This window comes from Oratosquilla oratoria, chromosome 43 (genome assembly GCF_046742065.1).
Source record: "Oratosquilla oratoria isolate Oo_2021 chromosome 43, ASM4674206v1, whole genome shotgun sequence".
NCBI classification, from domain to species: Eukaryota; Metazoa; Arthropoda; class Malacostraca; order Stomatopoda; family Squillidae; genus Oratosquilla; species Oratosquilla oratoria.
Window position 1 is genome coordinate 11,738,248 of NC_134819.1, and position 20,472 is coordinate 11,758,719.

Genomic DNA, 20,472 nt, shown 5'->3' on the forward strand with positions numbered 1-20,472 from the left:
GTGTTTAGAATGTGTGATTTTGGAATAACATAGGTTAAATACCTAGTCATTTTTTCATATTACATGGAGTATTTAGAATGACATAATGTAAAAAAAACAATGTAAAAAACCCAGTTGTTTGCTGATGACTCTGTGCTTGTAGCAGGATCAGAGGAGGGATTGAGGAAGTTAGTGACAGAGTTTGGGATGTTTCGTGAAAGAAGGAAGATTGAAGATAAATATGGGTAAAAGTAAGGTGATGAGATGTACAAGGGGAGAAAAGGCAGCAGACTGGAAGTGAGTATTAAGGGAGAGAGACTGGAGGAAGTGGGTGTGAATGTGGCAGGAAAGGGAGGAGTGGAGGTGGAGGTAGAATGTAGATTGAGAGAAGTGAGTAAATGCCATGGGGGATTAAAAAAAGTAATGAGAAATAAATTTTTGGGAATGGATGCTAAGAGATTGTATGAAGGAATGATTGTGCTGACAGCACTGTATGGGGCAGGAACATGGAACATAAGATAGGAGGAGTTTGAATGTGTGTGAGATGAGGTGTCTGAGAAATATGATGGGGGATACTAAGCAGGATAGAATGAGAAATGAGGAGGAGAATGGGGGTGGAAAGGGAGTTGGGAGATAGGGTTAATGAACGAGTATTGGAATGGTTTGGACACATGGAAAGATTAAGTGAAGACTAGTAAAAGAGGTGTGGAAAGAGTAAACATGAGGGGGCGACCTAGGATGAGATGGATGGGGTTAAGGGCATTGAGAAAGAAGGGAATGTCTGTTGAGGAAGGATGAGAGAGGACAGAAGATAGGGTTGAATGGAGAATGGATGATGCTGTGATGCATGAGGGGGTGTATGTACATACATATACCAAAGGCTTTTCCCCCCTTACAATAGGGGGGGGGGGTAGCCAAAAAGAAAAAGGCATAGAAACCACTCCCACCCATTCCATTTCCTATATATTCCACCCTCCTCCCTCCCTCTTATCTTGGCACCTCCTGGAGTATGTATGAGAAATAAATTGATGCAGCCTGAAGGGATTTCTCCCTGGCTTCTCCTTTTCTGGATGAGGGAATGGAGAGGTGGGTCACCAGTTTAAGGAAGTGGCTTCGCTGTGGATGACCCGTCATCCAGGAGGTGCCAAGATAAGAGGGAGGGTAGTGGGGGATGGAATAGGTGGGACTGGTTTCTATGCCTTTGTGTTTTTTTTTGGCTACCTTGTAAAGTAGAAAAAAAGCTTTGGTATATGTATGTGTGTATGTAAAAAATCAAGCAATAGTAAAATACAACTTCACTATATGCAATATTTACGTGATCCCTTCAAGAATGTATAAATCGAGAAATCCTTGTATACGTGTATATAATTATTTTGTTATTATTATTAATATAAAAATGGATGTATTCATGTAGGGAGAGCAGGGGATTGTCAAATTTGATAGAAGGGAAAAAGAGAGTGGAAGGGGGAGAAAAGAGGAGGCAGCAGAGAAGTTCTGAAAGGGAGGAGATTACATGTTGGGTCAATCAATCAACCAATTGATCCATTGTCCCAGATTTCTCATGCAAAAGAACCATGGCATCCAGGTAATGGAGAACAGCATTTGGACTGGCCCATAAGTCTCTCGGGGAAGAAATACAGAGTAGTTGTCTGGGTAAGCTTAGAGTGGTACTCTATAAGAACAGGTGTTCTGTATCTTCTCTGTGATGGTTGCATCTGGGATAGTTTGTTCCTGTGGCCAGGCCTATTCTTTACTGGTATTTAGTGGTTAGTATATCTTCTCTTGAGTTACTTTGGGCCCATCCAGTGGCCATTGCTAGTTATGTGGGAGCCTTGGGTCTCCTGGAAGAGAGACTGGGACAACAGACTGACTCCCTAAGGTAGCAGTAGTAGTGATTATTTTTTCATTGTAATTTATTCCACAATTTAGGCCTTCCACTTCTTTATTTTGAGAGAGGGGTTGCTGATTAAATGAAGTGGCTTTGCTGTGAATGTACTGCGTCTTACTACCAGTGTTCCCTCTAAATTATTGCTGTGTGTGTGTGCAGGAAATTGCTTGTGTGCAAACTTTGCTTTCTCTGAAAAGTATGTGGCTCATTGCCACATGGTCTGCTTAGAGACTCCAAGCACTTGTGCTAACCTTCCACATGCTTATTGTTACCACAGTTTGTGATAATGGCCAGGTCATCATATCACCTTGTTGCCATGATTGGGGATTAAACAAATATGATCAAATTAAATCACATAGGGCATGATTATATTGGTTAATTGGTGGGTGCTGATTCCTCCACACTATGTCTCCAAGTGGAATGTGTACCAAGAAAGCCTGTTGTGTGACATACTTTAAAGGAACCAACAGAATTTCAATAGGACAACAATCCATGGCATCATTATGATATGTTTAGGTCCAAGGTTGAAAGTATGGGACAGAGACTGAATTCACTTCAGTATGAGTCAAATTCTTGTGTGCATTATCGGCTGCCATATGTATGATTCATCACGCTACTTGCATTATAAAATATAGTCACTGCTGTATTACTCATTCTCTTTTACTCTGAGTAATAATAATAAACAGAAAACATAATCAAACCAGTTCACACAATCTGGGGGTAACTCATGTACAACTAAAAAAAATATATACAAGATGATGACACTGGCATCCTTGTGTACCCACATCTTACAGAAGTGGTTAAGAGGGTAGAGAGGAAGAGTTTAGATATGTTTGAAATTAAATGTCAGAGAAGTATGGTAGGGGTTAAATGGAGTGAGGAGGAGAGTTGGGGTGAAAAAGGAGATGGCAGATAGTGCTGATGAAAGTGTTTGGACACATGGAAAGAATGAGTGAAGAAAGATTTGTAAAAGGTGTGGAAGGCAGAGGTGGATGGAGTGAATTTGAGGTGATGACCAAGGATGAGATCAATGGATAGTGTGAAGGGTGGTTGAGCAAGAGGATAATGTCTGTTGAGCAAGGAAGGGAGGGGGGTTAAGGAGTGGTTATGTGTGACTGCTATTTTGACACAGCCTGAAGGGATTTCTCCCCATCTCTTCTTCAGCATGAGGGGATGGAGAGAGAGGGGTTGCTGATTAAATGAAGTGGCTTTGCTGTGAATGTACTGCGTCTTACTACCAGTGTTCCCTCTAAATTATTGCTGTGAGTGTGTGCAGGAAATTGCTTGTGTGCAAACTTTGCTTTCTCTGAAAAGTATGTGAGTCACCATCTGAACATTTAAGCAGATACACACAATTTGTAAGTTTGCATTACACCAAAGCAATTATTGGTTTGACAGTTGGCAAGTTACCATACTTTTAGAGAATTTATAAGTTGATGTTTGGGTGGAACTTCTTTATTGAATGGATTTTAACATCATTTGAAAATGTGCACACACTTTTTCTTTGTGTGCTAGTTGTAAAACATGTTTATACATATGTGCACAGCTTAGAGGGAATGTTGTTTACTACATTGCTTCTGACCTAGGGTAGTGGGTAGGATACAGGGATGACCCATCATACACGAGGGGCTCAGATGACAAGGGAGGAAAGGATGATGGATGGGAATGGATACAAGCATTTTGACTTGGCTACCTCTCTTGTAAGGGTTTTTGAAAAAACCGCTTGGTATATAGATAGATACTAGGGCCTGTGTTAGAACTGGAAATAGAGAGAACCAGTGGTTTGAGGTAAAGGTGGGACTATGTCAGGGATATGTCATATTGCCATGGCTGTTTAATGTGTACATGTATGGGGTGGTACAGGAGGTAAATGTGAGGATAATGGGCAGGAGACTAGAGATTGGTAGAGTAAATGGAGAAAAGTGGGAAATGAGCCAGTTGTTTGCTGATGACACTCGGGGCCCTCACATGGGGGGAGGGGTGGTCATATGTCCTGGTGCGGCATTTCTAGTCTGGACATGCTGCCCACAAGGCTGACAAAATAATTATGATAAAAAGGTCAAAGAAGCCCTGAATATTTTACCATAATGTACGAGTTTTGCATTAGAATCAATAGAATATGAAATATTTTTCTCTTATCCTTTCTGCAACAGGGACATTAAATACAATTTTTAAAATCTGTTTAATTAGTATGCAAGCCAAAAGCTAAAACAGGCTGTAAGGGATGGTAGAGATAGGAAGTGGTAAAGGGGGAGGGGGAGGGAGTCACTGAGAACTTTGCTCTGGGGCGGCACTTAGGCATGTAAGGGCTCTGATGACACTGCACTTGTGGCAGGGTCAGAGGGGCAATTAAGGCAGTTAGTGACGGAACTTGGGAAGGTGTGATAGGAAAAAAGTTGAAAGTAAATGTGGGTAAAGTAAGGTAATGAGATGTATAAGGGGAGAGGATGACAGCAATTTGGAAGTGAGTCTTACAGGAGAGAAGTTGGAGGAAGTGGATAGAGTTAGGTATTTGGGGTTGTATGTGGGAGGAAAGGGAGAAGTGGAGGTGGAGGTAAATTGTAGATTGAGAGAAGCAAGTAAATACCTTGAGGGATTAAAAATTGTTATGAGAAATAGGCATTTGGGAATGGATGCAAAGAGGAGATTATAGGAAGGGATGATTGTGCCAACCACTGTATGGGGCAGACTGAATTTAAGAGAGGCAGAGAGGAAAAGTTTAAATATGAGATGGAATGTCTGAGAAGTATGGTAGGGGTTACAAGGTTGGATAAAGTGAGAAGTGAGGAGGAGAGCAGCGATGAAAAACATGGCAGATAGTGCTGATGAAAGAGTATTGGGATGGTTTGGACATAGGGAAAGGAGTGAAGAAAGATTAGTAAAAGAGGTGTGGAAGGCAGAGGTGGATGAACTTGAGGTGATGACTGAGGAAGAGATGGATGGGGTGAAAGGAGAATTGAGCAAGAGGGTAATGTCTGTTGAGCAAGGGAGAAGGCAGGAGATGGGGGTGAGTGGAGAATGGTTGTGTAGATGATATTGTGATGCAAGGAAGGGAGGGGGTTAAGTAGTAGTTATGTGGGAATGATATTTTGATACAACCCAAAGGAATTTCTCATCTTTTTTTTTTTTTTTTTTTTTTTGCATGAGGGGATGGAGAGGGGGGTCACTGATTAAATGAAGTGGCCTTGCTGTGGATGTACTGTGTCTTACTATATTGCTTCTGACCTATGGCAGTGGGTGGAATATAGGGATGACCCTTCATCCATGGGGAGCTATGATGAGTGGGAGAAAAGGGTGGTGGATGGGAATGGGTACAAGGATTTTGACTTGGTTACTGCATTATAGATAGATAGATAGGTATATAGATAGATACTAGAGCCTGTGTTAGATTTAGAAATGGAGAGAGTGAGTAGTTTGAGGTAATGGTGGGGCTATCTCATGGATGTGTCATATCGCCATGGCTGTTTAATGTGTACATATATGGGGTGGTATGGAAGGTAAATGGGCAGGGGACTAGAGATGGTTAGAGAAAATGGAGAAAAGTGGGAGGTGAGCCAATTATTTGCTGATGACACTACACTTGTGGTAGGGTCAGAGGGGGATTAAGTCAGTGATGGAGTTCAGGAAGGTATGCGACAGGAAAAAGTTTAAAATAAATGTGGGTGATGAGATGTACAAGGGGAGAGGATGGCAGTGATTTGGAAGCAAGTCTTAAAGGAGAGGCTGGAGGAAGTGGATAGTTTTAGGTATTTGGGGTCGTATGTGGCAGGAGAGGGAGTGGAGGTGGAAGTAAATTGTAGATTGAGAGAAGCAAGTAAATGCCTTGGGGGATTAAAAAGTGTTATGAAAAATAGGCATTTGGGAATGGATGCAAAGAAGGGATGATTGTACTAACAGCACTGTATGGGCCAGAGACTGAACTTTAGAGAGGCAGAGAGGAAAAGTTTAAATATATTTGAGATGAAATGTCTGAGAAGTGTGGTAGGAGTTACATGGTTGGATAAAGTGAGGTGGTAAGGAGGAGAGCTGTTGTGGAAAAGGAGATGGCAGATAGGGTTGATGAAAAATGATTGGGATGGTTTGCACATATGAAGAACAAGTGAAGAAAGATTAGTAAAAGAGGTGTGGATGGAGTGAACTTGAAGGGATGACTGAAGATGAAGTGCATGGAAGGGGTGAAAAGGGCATTGAGTAAGAAGGTAATATCTGTTGAGTAAGGGAGAAGGCAGGAGATAGGGGTGAGTGGAGAATGATTGTGTATAGATTATACTGTGATGCAAGGAAGAACATAAGAATGAATAAGGCTGCAAGAGACCCATAAGGCCTACACTAGGCACTTGTCATCCCAATCCATAATGTTGTCAAACTGTTTCTTAAAACACCCAATAGTTTCAGCACTCACTACATGGTTACTAAGTCTATTCCACAGCAAGGTCACAATTCATGTTCATACTTTGAAGTGTCCAGCAATGAGTTCTGTGTATGTCAACACTTAGGTCACCCTTCACTGAGATTCTGGCATTATTTATGGTGAGCTGGCAAGCATTGGCCTGAGTACATTTGTCTAGGAGTCACCTTCCTAGGTGATCAGGTTTCAGCCCCAGCCTGTAAGGGCTGAGCGCTGTTTCCTTGACTGTGGGGTATGCTGTTGTAACAGTATGTGTAGAAGTTTAGATTTTCTATTTTATGGTTAGTATGTAATTTTTTTTAGTAGTGTGGATCCAAAGAGGCTTGTCTCTATATGCATCTCCTGTCTATGTTTTTGTTTAGGTCAACGCATGGGTTCCCCGTCCAGAAATTAAAGTAATTTTGGTTCCTCTAGCAATCCAAGGGGACTGACAGATCACAGTATATACATATTTTTTTATGATGTATTTTGACATTTTTGGTAAATATTAGTAAAAGGGAGGAGATTGTAGGGAGTAGTTATGTATATTTTGTGGCAGCCTGATGGGATTTCTCTATGTCTTCTCTTTTTCTGCATGAGGGGGGTTGCCAATTAAGTAAAGTGGCCTTGCTGTGGATGTACTGTGTCTTGTTACATTGCTTCTGACCCAGGGGAGTGGGCAGGATACAGGGATGACCTGTCATCCCTGAGGAGCTAAGATGAGAGGGAAGAGTTGTGGATAGGAGTGAAATGAGTGAAATGAGTGATAATGTGAAAATTGAGTCAGATCAGTCTTCTGATAGGTTTATGGCAGATTGGTTTTATAGTGTCACAGTAGTAATCCATAAAATTCATACTTTGATATATATGCCATCACATTACAGTATTCTTTCTCCCATCAACTTAAATAAAACTCCAGAATGGCCTTGATATTTTCAAACTTAGCATAAACAATTTTGCTGGCTGAGGTGGTTAGAGCATTACTGCTTATTGCAGTTGAGGTGATGGCATTTTGAACCTTGCCATCAATGAGTTGGACCAAGGACATGGTTCATGAAATTCCTTGCTACAAAGGTCTCTGTAAGAGTCACCGTCCCATCCTCCTAATAGGGGGAGTTCCTAATATTGAACTGAGTCAGCGTAAACCTTCATGTAAAAGAACAATTCCAGGATTTATTCAAACTTCCCAGTAAAATACACTCGTACAAACTGGGTTATCCAAATCTGTGACCGAGTTGCTATGTGTGGCAGACCAACCTATTGATATAATTGATAAACACCTCATTTTGGTGCAAGTGGATCTGCTCATGTCTGTACAAATATCAATATCCCTACATTAATAGTGACCTTCAATCAACCATAACTTTTGAGGCCACCAATCTCAATGCTACAACAAATCTTCCCATAAATGACAAGAACCACTCTAGTAATCCTGCACTCAGGACACCATCCGGTATTATGACACAGAACACATTATTATGCCACATACTAACAATCCCCAGACAACAACACAAGATCTCTTTTTCCAAGTGATTTATGGTCCCACCTGCGAGAGAGACCAGGGGCAATGGATTAATTGATTCTATAGGTTAGTTAAAATGTGAAATAAAGAGGTATTATCCATCTCAATGCTGCTGCTTCATTTGTTGACACTTTGGACACACTAGACAATGTTGCTCCCCATAAGGTATAAGTGTTCATTGCTCAGATCCCACACATGGTGGGCCATGCTCAAACCCAGCCATGTACAAACTGCAACCAAGATCACCTTGTTTCTCAAACTGCACAGTTTATGCTCCTCCATGTAAAGGTAGCTTACACTCATCAGAAGGCTCTCTTGAAATTACACACTGTTGTTTGTAAATGTCATTGTGCTTATACATACATATACCAAAGGCTTTTTCCCCCTTACACGGGGGGTAGCCAAAAAGAAAAAGGCATAGAAAATACTCCCACCCATTTCATTTCCCATATATTCCACTCCCCTTCACCCTCCCTCCCATCTTGGCACCTCCTGGATGATGGGTCATCCCTGCATCCTGTCCACTGCCCTGGGTCAGAAGCAGTGTTGCAAGACACAGCACATCCACAGCAAGGCCGCTTCATAAATTTGGCGACCCCCCCTCTCTATCCCCTCATGCAGGAAAGGAGAAGGGGAGAAATCCCTTCGGGCTGCGTCAAATTTTTCTCATTGTGCTTATAGTTGGGTTAAAAGAGAGTTGGAGGCAGCTAGTGGTGGACATATGTGAGAGGAGCAAACTGAAAATATGTAGTCAAAAATAAGCTGATGAGATGCTCAAGGGGTGGAAGTAAATTATACAGTAAAGGAAGCAAGTAAATATCTGGGGAAATGAGAAATAGGTACCTAGGGATAAACACACAGAGAAAAACTGTATGAAGTGGTGATTGTGCCCACAACACTGCATGGAGCAGACTTGGAATATATGGGAGGCAGAAAGTGGGAGCCTAAATGTGATTGATATGAAGTGTTTTAAGAAATATGGTGAGGGTTATGATGATGGACAGAGTGAGGAATGAAGAGGTGGGGCTGAGAGCACAGTACAGAAAAGAAGTAACAGATAAAGTGGACAACTTCTTGGTTGTCCCCTTAAGTTCACTCCATTAACTTCTGCCTTCCACACTTTTTGCTAGTCTTTCTTCACTCATTCTTTCCGTATGCCCAAACCATCCCAGTATTTTTTTTATATTAACCCTGTGCGCCAGCTCCCTTTCCACCCCAGCTCTTTCCCTCCCCTCATAACACCCACCATACATCTAAAATACTTCATCTCAAACATGTTTAAATTTCTTCTCTCCCTCCTTTACAAAAGCCTCTACCCCATACAATGTCATAGGCACAATCACCTCTTCATATACCTGATACTTATTTCTCATGACACTTTTCATTTCCCCAAGACATCTACTCGTTTCCTTCACTTCCACCCTCACTCTTCCATTCCTTGCTACATTTAAACTTAAATATTTAAAACTATCCATCACCTCTAGTTTTTAAAACTTACCTCCAATACACTACCACCCTCAACCGTTGTGCATCTCACCAACGTACTTTTATCCACATTTATTTTCAACCTTATCATTTCACCCACCCACCTGAACTCTGTCACTAACTGCCTTGGCCCCTCTTCAGAACCAGCCAGGTGTGCACCATCATCCACAAACAGCAACGGTGTCTAGTCAATTCATACCCTGGTCAACTCGTAACCTGAGTCAACTCCTACCCAACCACAAGTCAGTACAGGACTCTTCAGGCATGATTGATCAGTGTGTGGAATGACCATACTAGTGGGTGGGTGGTGGGGGGGGGGGAATACACTGATGAAACAAAAACAACTCTCTGGACTTTATGCTGACTTGGTTAAACTTAGTTTTATTTGGAGGGAAAATCAAAGTCCTTTCAGGTTGATGGAACATGAATAACGGGAGCTCCATAGCATAACCATGTACATTTTATCAAATAGGCCTGGTCTAGAATTTGCAAGATATACAAGATACAGTACATATTACAAAATATTATACAATAGGTTTGTTCATAAACATATGTGGAGAGTATCCTGACTTATGACAAATTTTCCCATCCCTTTTAATATGTAATGCTGACAGTAAGTTTAATCTAGGTGACCGCTCCACCGAGTTAATTCTGCAATACTTCTGTGAATTACAACATTCACATTGGAAGCATAAAACTACATACCTGTGATCGGCAGGGACTCGTCGAACCCTGAAAGTACAATGGCATCACAAAGCATCATGTGTCTAAGTGAATTATCAGAACTCCAATATTTATTTGAATATTTCAATCAAATATAGTATTATAATATACTGTGGCCTTGGGGCCATTTGGTGGTTTTCTTTGTCTTTGTTCTGGTGGTGATGATGTGTGTGTCGACTTCAGATGTGCCATGGGGGATAGGTGTGGGATTGGAAGGATGAAAGTATGTGTTAAGGGGAGACTGGTTCTCTCATAGAACACATCCCCTCACATGCTTATCACATTTGCACTTCACATGATAGGGTTTATAGGAGGTCTGTGAATGGGACAAATTTCATATCACTCCCCAATCATGAATCACTAACACTTCTGTTCAGTTTCAAATCATGTCTCAAACTAAGTAAAAAGGGGTCCAATGTCGCGCTGAACATCTACTGTAGTGATCTTTGACCTTGTTACCAAAGGTCTATGGGAGGTACAATTTCACCATAACTGATGTGAAAATGTTGTATGATACATAAAATAGATAATCTGAATTAGAGATTGGTAATACACCAGAATCAATATTCAAGATGGAAAAGTCACCAGGTGGTAAATAAAAAGATTAATGAAAATGATACATTGGTAACTTGACATTCCTGAAGAGGGTTGTCAACCATGCTTGGTCCTATGGCATCGAATCCCTTACATAATGTTTTCATATGTATAAACAAAAATGATACACCACTCTATAAGGAAAATGTAACGTTGTATAATTCATTACACATGCTTTTATATACTAAGCATTCTAGAATACTGATTTCATACAGCTCAATATGCTTAATTGCTGTATCTCAATCTTAATCCTAATTCTACAGCTATCAGTTCACTAAATCAATTGAGGTCATAATCACAGGTGTCTATATTAATTTGTAATAATAGCTTATTTACTCTAAAAAATGCCTCTCGGGATTTATTCCCGACAACATATATACTGTATTTCAAACATATAAATGGCTGGGTAAACAAATGATGTCGCCTATCGCCACGCTGACTTGGTTGAACTGCACAATAAAGTCCACAGAGTTGTTTCAACAGTGCACTTGTTTTTTGCCACTAGTATAGTCATTCCATACACTGAACAATTGCTCCAGAAGAGTCCTGTACTGACTTGTGGTTGGGTAGGAGTTGACTCAGATAAGTTTCGAGTTGACCAGGGTACAAATTGATCAGAGTAAGAGTTGACTAGAAATCACAAGAATTGGCTTACCTCCACTCTCACTAATCATCTCCAACCCCCTAACCATCATCCTCACATTTACCTTCCATACCACCCCATCCATTCCATGTACATGTTGAACAACCAGAGTGACGTTACATAACCCTACCTTCACCTCAAATCACTCTTTTCCAAGCTTAGCACAAGAGTTGGTGCGAGGGGATGAGTCAGGTAGAGAGGGAAAGATAAAGGGTACACATCAACAGATATAAATAGAAGTAAAGGTGGTAAAGGGAAGATGGATAGAGCATTTAAGAGAATTGCTAAATGTGGAGTAAATAAGAGAGGGATTGTCAGTGGGAGGTGTTAAAAAAATGATGGAGGAAAATGACAAGGCTATAGGAAAAGATGAGATAAAAAGATCATTGGAAGTGGTGAATGCTGGTAAAACACCTGGTTTGGACAGGTGTCATGTAGAATGTCTGCCTAAGGGAGGAACAGCTATAGTGGACTGGGTAGTGAGGAATCCCCCAAATGACTGGATGAGTACTTGTAAAGTATACATATATACTCTCATTTAACTGTAGTTATAACACCAGTGAATAATGGAGACATATTTCAAGCTGTGAAGCTTAAATACTGCACAGTATTAATTAAAGATACATTTGCACTGCTCAAAAAATTGGACAGCATTGTGTTAGTGAAATGTTACCAATGTACTGGCTCTTCCAATGGACTTTTTTCTTTGTTTTTTGCTGATCATGGCTCAGAAAAACAGGTAAGAAAAATTATGAAAGAAAAAGCAAGAGTATTTCACGAAGAATTAGGACTAGAGGTGCTTTGACTAGGTTCATCATTTCAAATAGTGCTTTGGCTTACAGCCTTATGCAGTGTGTGAACATTCAGCTAACATGGAAATAGTTACAGAGTTTGTTGAAGTTAGCTGAATTGATAACTGAAAAAATCAAACACCAAACAGGTGTTAAATACTAATGACACTGCTTTGAGTTGGTGATATACTGATTAAAACAACATTTAAAATGTATGATGTGGTTCACTAGTGTTTAGAAGTAATCCTGTGATTTTTTTTTAATTTCCTCAATATGGGACTAATACTGGGTACCTACTTGTGGTGGTCTTGCAAGATGGTGTTGGAAGGAATCAATTCCTGTCAAGCTCTTCCTTTTCATTCCACCCTGCTAACCATGTGAAAATTATATGGTATAGGTTGAAATGAATAAATGCAAAAATCAAAGCAATTAAACTACATTTTATTTCCAAAAATTTATAAAAAGAAAATGGAGTCATTAGTTACAATCACTTGTATGCCACATTGTATACCAATAATAGGTGTTTAGAATCAGCCAATGGAGATGCAGGCAACAATATACATTTCTTACTCTCAAAGACTATCCAAACACTAACTCTGTAGTACAGACTTTTAATATTCACAATGTGACTATTCTTTCCATATATGTAATTGAAAAATATAAATAATTTATGATAACTCGTGTGATAAGTTCTGAGGTATAATGTATCCCCACCTTTTGAATAATGTTTATATTTGCGTATTTATCACACCAAAGGCCTCTTCCCCCTTTATGAGGGAGGTAGCCAGCTAAGGCAAGCACACCCCCCCACTCAACTTAACTCTTCATGGATGAATGGTTACCCCTGTCCCCTGCTCAATTCAGAAGTCACACCACTTCATTTACACGGCAACCCTCCCTCCTCGTCCCCTCATGTGGAAAATAGAGAAGACTGTGAGAAATCTCTTCAGGCTCCTTCAAAATATCATCCATACACAATCATTCTTCACTCACACCTATCCCTGCCTTCTCCCTTCTCTGCTCATCAGATATTCCGCTTTTGTTCAAAGCCCCTTTCGCCATCCATCCATCTCATTCTTGATTGTCCCCTTTCTTCATTCTTTCCATTGCCCAAACCATCCCAATAATCTTTCATCAGCCTTATCTGCCAACCAACTTTTCACTCCTTTTCTCCTCCTCATTTTTCACTCTTTTCAACCTTGAAACCTCCACCATACTTCAGATATTTCATCTCAGATACATTTAAACGTCCCCTTTCTGCACTCTTGAATTTCAAGTCTCAGCCCCACACAGTGTTCCAGGCACAATCACCCCCTTACACAATCCCCTCCCTGCATCCACCATCACATGTCTGTTTCTCATGACACCTGTCAATCCCCCAAGTCACACACAAACACCAAAGGCCTTTTTTAAGTTGTGATATTTCCTTTTAAAAACAACTCTAATATTACTTACCTAGTGGGAGTCACTCCTTGTGTTTTAATATTCCTTACCTTTTGGTATTCATTCCCTTCAAACAACAACTTAAACTTCTCTGATCTAATAAAAAAAACCTGATTTGAAAAATAAAGGATCCTTTCCTCCCAATATTTATATCACAACTGGCACCATAGTTGCTTCATGTTTCACTGTTTGGGAACCAGCAGCACCACACTAGCTGGCAACATTCCTCAGGGCCCGCTATTGATCTCTCTGGGAAGAGACATATAGTGTTGGGTCCAGCTTATAATACTAAGAAGGAAGCAGTTGCTGCATGTCAGCTCTCCTTATGTGAAAATGTGGAAGAAATATAACTGAAGTTGGTAAGAAAGATCTTGGTCCCAGTATAGTGAACAAATATCAGCCCCTCAATGATACACCTTCAGATGGAGGTGAAGGTATTGACAAGTTTTGGAGATGACTCTAACATTTATCTTATAGGTACACCACTTGCAGGTACTCATTAGTGATCCCCTTAACCATGGTCTTCTAAGATTTCAAGTGGAAGAAGACTAGTTGCAGGGAATGAATTGTAAACAATATGGGATCACATCTTTCCCATTTTCTGAGAGCAGTTAGCAATATTTTCACTCACTGCAGTTAACATTTCATAAGTTACATACATAACAAAAGGCTTCCTCCCCTTTATAAGAGGGGGTGTACAAGTCAAAGCATACATCCACCCTACAGGTCCTACACCTTCAAGATCCATTCATCACAGCACCTTATGGATGAAGGGTCATCTGTTTCCTACCATACCACCTTGTTCAAAGGCATTGCAGCAAGACACAGTTCCTCCACTGCAGGACCTGAGATCTGGAGCTGGTTTACCTCCAATGCTTCATTATATGATGACCACCTCAACTCACCCACCTGAAAAATTTACAAAGCAGACAGGAAGAATAACTCTGAGCTGTATTATTTCCTCATCCACTTGCATTATCCATTCACTCCTTTTGCATCTAAGAATCCCATTATCCCATCCCTTCACATCATTCGTAGTCTTCCTCTCAAATTCACTACATCCACTTGTGATTTTACATTCTCTTGTTAGACTTTCCCAATCAAGATGACCATTATAAATTCTTTGCAAATATATGTATGGGGAAAACACTTTGCAAATATAAGTATGGGGAAAACAGAATAATTTTCCCTTAGCTCCTGTCTTTTTTACTATCAGTGTGCATTATGAATAAGATAGATACAAAAGGAATACCATATTTACTGATCATTAGATGATTTTTTTTTTTTTTTTTAAAGAATGCAAAAATTGCAGTGTCTAATGTGACCATGTCACTGGTCAAAGAATACAGAATGGCCAGTGGTGTATGGTTATGAGGCTCTGGTGATTTGTATTTAGCAGTACAGTGAATCCCTGGTATTCACAAGGGACAGACCCCTTGCAAATTCCAAAAAGTTGCAGTTATTGAACGTGCCCCTTAAAATGCTTTTGAATACCCTTTTTTAATAGTACAAACCTTGTTTTAATGCTTTTATATTATTTTGAGATGTAAATAAGTGTTAATGCTTTATTTTTAAAGTAAATTTTAAATATAACAATAGATTTCAATGACATAGTAAAACAGACCTGTACTTACCAATAATGAAAGATTGTTTGAATTGTGCTCCTTGATAGGCTACTCTCAAAGCGTAACAAGCGAAATGTTGTACTTAAAAAGTCTCCGTCCTCACATGGCGTTTATTTCGATAGTACTCTCAAAGCACCAGCAAGGAGTGACCAGAAACAATGATGATGATTCTGGCATTCCACACCACATTTTTATTGTTGATATTTAAATTTAGTAGTAGCTTATATTAAAGATGAAGTGAAGGCAGTTGTTAAGAAGATGAGAGCAGGTAAGGCACCTGGGTTGGATGGATGTCATGCATAATGTCTGAAAAAAGGAGGTACAGTGATGGTGGGCTGGCTGGTGAGGTTATTTAATGTTTGTTTAAGAGAGGGACTGGAGGAGTGCCTGTATAGTTCCACTTTACATGGGAAAAGGGGACAAATGTGAGTGTAGTAGTTTCAGAGGGATCAGCTTGTTAAATGTAGTTGGGAAGGGTTATGGGAGGGTTTAGATTGCGAGGATTAGGAGAGGAACAGTGTGGGTTTAGGACAGGTAGGGGTTGCGTGGATCAGATTTTTGTGATAAGACATATGTGAGAAAGCTATAGGAAAAAGTAAGAATGTTTTTTGGGCTTTTATGGATTTGGAAAAGGCTTATGACAGGGTAGACAGGAAGGTACTGTGGGAGGTATTGCAGATATATGGAATAGGAGGAAAGCTTCTGGGAGCTGTCAAGAGTTTTTATGAGAGTAATAGAGTGTGTGTCAGGATTAGAAATGGAAAGAGTGAGTGGTTTGAGGTAAATGTGGATCTTCGTCAGGGATTATGTTGCCCTGGCTGTTCAATTTATACATGGATGGGGTGGTGTGAGAAGTAAATGCAAGGGTAGTGGGCCAGGGATTGGAGATGGTTAAAGAAAGTGGAGAAAAGTGGGAGATAAGCCAGTTGTTGTTTTTGGATGACACTGCTATTGTAGCAGGATCAGAAGAGGGATTGAGGAAGTTAGTGACAGAGTTTGGGAAGGTGTGTGAAAGGAAGTTGAAGATAAATGTGGGTAAAAGGTGATGAGATGTACAAGGGGAGAAAGTGGCAGCAGACTGGAAGTGAGTATTAAGGGAGAGAGACTGGAGGAAGTGGATAGTTTTAGATACTTGGGCGTGAATGTGGCAGGTAAGGGAGGAGTGGAGGTGGAGGTAGAATATAGATTGAGAGAAGTAAGTAAATACCTTGGTGGATTAAAAAGTGTAATGAGAAATAGACATTTGGGAATGGATGCTAAAAGGAGATTGTATGAAGGAGTGATTGTGCCAACAGCACTGTATGGGGCAGAAACATGGACTATAAGAGAGGAAGAGAGGAGTTTGAATGTGTTTGAGATGAGGTGTCTGAGAAGTATGATAGGGGTTACTAGGCTGGATAGAGAAATGAGGTGAGGAGAATGGGTGGAAAGGGAGTTGGGAGATAGGGTTGATGAAAGAGTATTGGGATGGTTTGGACACATGGAAAGAATGAGTGAAGAAAGACTAGTAAAAGAGGTGTGGAAGGAGTGAACATGAGGGGTCGACCTAGGATGAGATGGATGGATGGGGTAAAAGGGGCTTTGGGAAAGAGGGGAATGTCTGTTGAGGAAGGACAGGAGAGGACAGAAGATAGGGGTGAATGGAGAATGGTTGTATATGGATGATGCTGTGATGCATGATGTGAAATAGGTGGGGGATGGGGGGTGAGGGAGTATGAGAAAAGTTGACACAGCCCGAAGGGATTTCTCCCTGTCTTCTCCTTTTCTGCATGAGGGGACGGAGAGGGGGGTTGCTGATTTAATGAAGTAACCTTGCTGTGGATGTGCTGTGTCTTGTGACATTGCTTCTGACCCAGGGCAGTGGGTGAGATGCAGGGATGGCCCATCATCCAGGAGGTGCCATGATAAGAGGGATGGAAGAGGGTGGAGGGGAGTGGAGTGTGATAGGGATGGAATGGGTGGGAGTGTTTTTTATTACTGTTTTTTTGGCTACTTCTCTTATAAGGGGGGGGAAAAGCCTTTGTTATATGTATGTATTAGCTTATATACTGCATATTGCTCTTTTGCTCATTTTCAATAAATGTACATACAATTAAATAATTTCTGCAGGAGGGGATGGAGAGGGTGGGTTGCCACCTAAATGAACCAGTCTTGCTGTGGATGTGCTGTGTCTTGTTGCATTGCTTCTAACTCAGGGCAGTGGGTGAGATGCAGGGATGACCCATCATCCATGAGGAGCCAAGTAGGAGGGAGTGGATTTATGCCTTTGACTTTGGCTACCTCCCTTGTAAGGGGGAAAAAGCCCTTGATATATTTAAGTATATATAATATATATATATATATATATATATATGTAGAATTAAGTGATAATGATTTTTAAGCTTTAAACCAGGAAAATGTTTTTCAAGGTTTCAAGTACTTGGTCCGAGATGAGTAGCACTCATGGATAGGTGGAAAATTCATGAATACACATTAGTTAGGTTTCATGAGAAGTTATGGACATATAAATTCACAAATGGTGAGTCGTGGATCCACTGTAATCCATTGAGCAAAGGTGTTATTGTGTTAGCTATGATATAACCCTGTGGTAATGGAGAAAGGATACTACCACCAAAGTGTTCCCACTCAAGTCATAAAAGGTGACAGAAATGGGATGGGAATAGGATTAGGTATCCTACTCTCTGTAGCCCCAAAGGGGACATTTCTTAGTATAATAATAATAATAATAATTTAGGGAGTTGCAGAGGATGGGGACAGAAAAGCACTAAGCTAAGAAAATGGTGATGAATGAGGAAAATGGAAGAGAAATAAGGAAAGATGAGGTGAAAGCAGTCATTAAAATGATGAGAGCTGGTAAGGCACCTGGGTTAGGTGGGTGTTATGCAGTGTCTTAAAAAAAAGGAAGGTATAGTAATGGTGGACTGGGTGGTGAGGTTGTTTAATGTTGGTCTAAAAGAGGGTAGTGTACTGGAGGATTGGAAGAGTGCCTGTATAGTTTTGCTTTACAAAGGAAAAGGGTGTGTTTCAGAGGGATCAGTTTATCGAGTGGAGTTGGGAAGGCTTATAGGAGGGTTTTGATTGAGAAAATTAGAAAAAGAACAGTGTGGGTTTAGGACAGGTAAGGGTTGTATGGATCAGATTTTTGTGGTAAGACAGATATGTGAGAAAACTTTGGATAAAGGTAAGGATGCTTTTTGGGCCTTTGTGGATTTGGAAAAGGCTTATGACGGTAAACAGTATGGGAAATATTGCACATATATAGGATAGGAGCAAAGCTGTCAAGAGCAGTCAAGATTTTTCACAAGAGTAGTAGAGCCTGTGTTGGAATTAGAAATGGAGAGAGCAAGTGTTTGAGGTGGGATTTGCCAGGGATGTATTATGTCACCCTGGCTGTTCAATTTGTATATGAATGGGGTGGTGTGAGAGGTAAATGCAAGGGTAATGGGCAGGGTATTGGAGATAGTTAAAGTGGAGAAAAGTGGGAGATAAGCCAGTTATTGTTTGCTGTTGACACTGAGCTTGTGGCACGATCAGAAGAGGGATTAAGGAAGTTAGTGATGGAGTTTGGGAAGGTGTGCAAAAGAAAGAAGTTGAAGATAAATGTAGGTAAAAGTTAGGTGATGAGATGTACAAGGGGAGAGGATGGCAGGAAATTGGAAGCGAGTATTAAGGGAGAGAGACTGGAGGAAGCAGATAGCTTTAGATATTTGGGTGTGAATGTGGCAGGAAAGGGAGGAGTAGAGGTTGAGATTAATTGTAGATTGAGAGAGGCAAGTAATGAGAAATAGACATTTGGGAATAGATGCTTAAAGGAGATTGTATGAAGGGATGATTGTGCCAACAGCACTGTATGGGGCAGAAACATGGAACATATAAGGAAGATATTAAATGTTTTTGACATGAAATGCATGAGAAATATGGTACAGGTTACTAGGCTGGATAGAGTGAGAAGTGAGGTGAGGAGGAGAGCAGGGATGGAAAGGATGCTGGGAGATAGGGTTTATGAAAGAGTATTGAAATGGCTTGGATACGTGGAAAGAATGAGTGAAGAAAGATTAGTAGAGGTGTGGAAGGTAGAGGTGAGGGGAGTGAACATGAGGGGGTGACCAAGGATGAGATGGAAGGATAGGGTACAAGGGGCATTGGGAAAGAGGGGAATGTCTGTTGAGGAAGGGAGAGGGTAGAAGATAAGGGTGAGTGGAGAAGGGTACTGTTATTTTGCTTTCATTCATGCCTGTGAGCATCTTCATTCGCAAGTGTCTACATCGGTGAGGTACTGCCTTTCCAACAACAATCCTCAAGTCAGAATTAGTGTTACATATATGCCTTATTTATAATTCTTTACCAGTAGTATATTTTCCTGTGTTAAAAAAAATACAATAACATATTGGTATCTTTTACTGCCTGTTAGGTATGTATCAGACAAAAAGGGGTGCCATTGGGAAAGCAATACTTCAACAATGTAAACACATGTGAATGAAGGTGAGCACAGATTGGTGAAAGGAAAATATCAAGTCCTCATCATATAAGGTTTTTGTAGACTTATGTAACAGCAATATACATCTGTCACAAATGAAACCATAGTATTCATGTGAATTCTTTCTTTGCTTTTCAACATCAGGACATTCAATAGAAGTTGCAAATACATAATACTTAAAAATATATATAAAAAGTTGGATTCTGTTGATTCTGTAACAATAGACAAATGGATAAGCAAATCACAACTTTTGCAACTTGTTTTCCATATGGGCTGGAGGGAGAATATATCGGTGTCCAGCACTGTAAATTATTAAATACCATGAAAAGTTACTATATTTATTTTCTAGGTCAAATGTTCTATACATATTTTGCAAAACACTGCCCATACACTTCAATACATTACCCAACAGTTCTTTATTCATGTCACATGGATTTCATGGCTTGTTACATTTCATAACAGTCAATGCAAAGATATTGGGGAGATTCCTCTTTCAAGGACAAAACATTAAGAGTAAGGATTTCAGTCACACGAAAGAACTCAGGTCTCACAATTTATGGTTAAAATGTGGTGTGTTTCCGAGAATTGGCCTCATTGAGAGCTTGGTAATAGCCAGTGTGGTAGCCAGTCATGTACCACGACATGAGCATTGTGTGAAGAGCTTCGGTAGTTTTAGCATCCTTCTCACCTGACAGCATGGCAGGAGGGGGTGGCATCTGAGGAAGTGATGGCTTTAAGGAAAATGGAGAAAATTAATTAATACCGAGAATTATGAGTGAATCAGTGGTGTTTGATAAGTAGATATAATAGATATGATATGAAAAATGAATACACATTTTTTTTAAGATGCATCAAAATGCTTATGTACCTTCTACCAATAATGCTTTATAATTTCCATTTTAAAACAAATCAAAT

General features: G+C 40.3%; 1 protein-coding gene across 9 annotated transcripts in view; it reads right to left on the minus strand.

Moving 5' to 3' along the window:
- Nucleotides 1-12,432: 12,432 nt before the first annotated feature.
- Nucleotides 12,433-20,472, minus strand: part of Smn (survival motor neuron) — a 71,974-nt gene continuing 63,934 nt past the window's right edge. For 8 of the 9 annotated variants that reach the window (XM_076180098.1, XM_076180093.1, XM_076180097.1 and 5 more), the window contains one exon: nucleotides 12,433-20,288. In XM_076180098.1, coding sequence (XP_076036213.1) covers nucleotides 20,118-20,288 — 171 coding nt within the window. In that variant the 3' untranslated portion in view covers nucleotides 12,433-20,117. The remainder of the gene's footprint in view (nucleotides 20,289-20,472) is intronic. The other variant, XR_012966028.1, reaches the window with a different exon arrangement.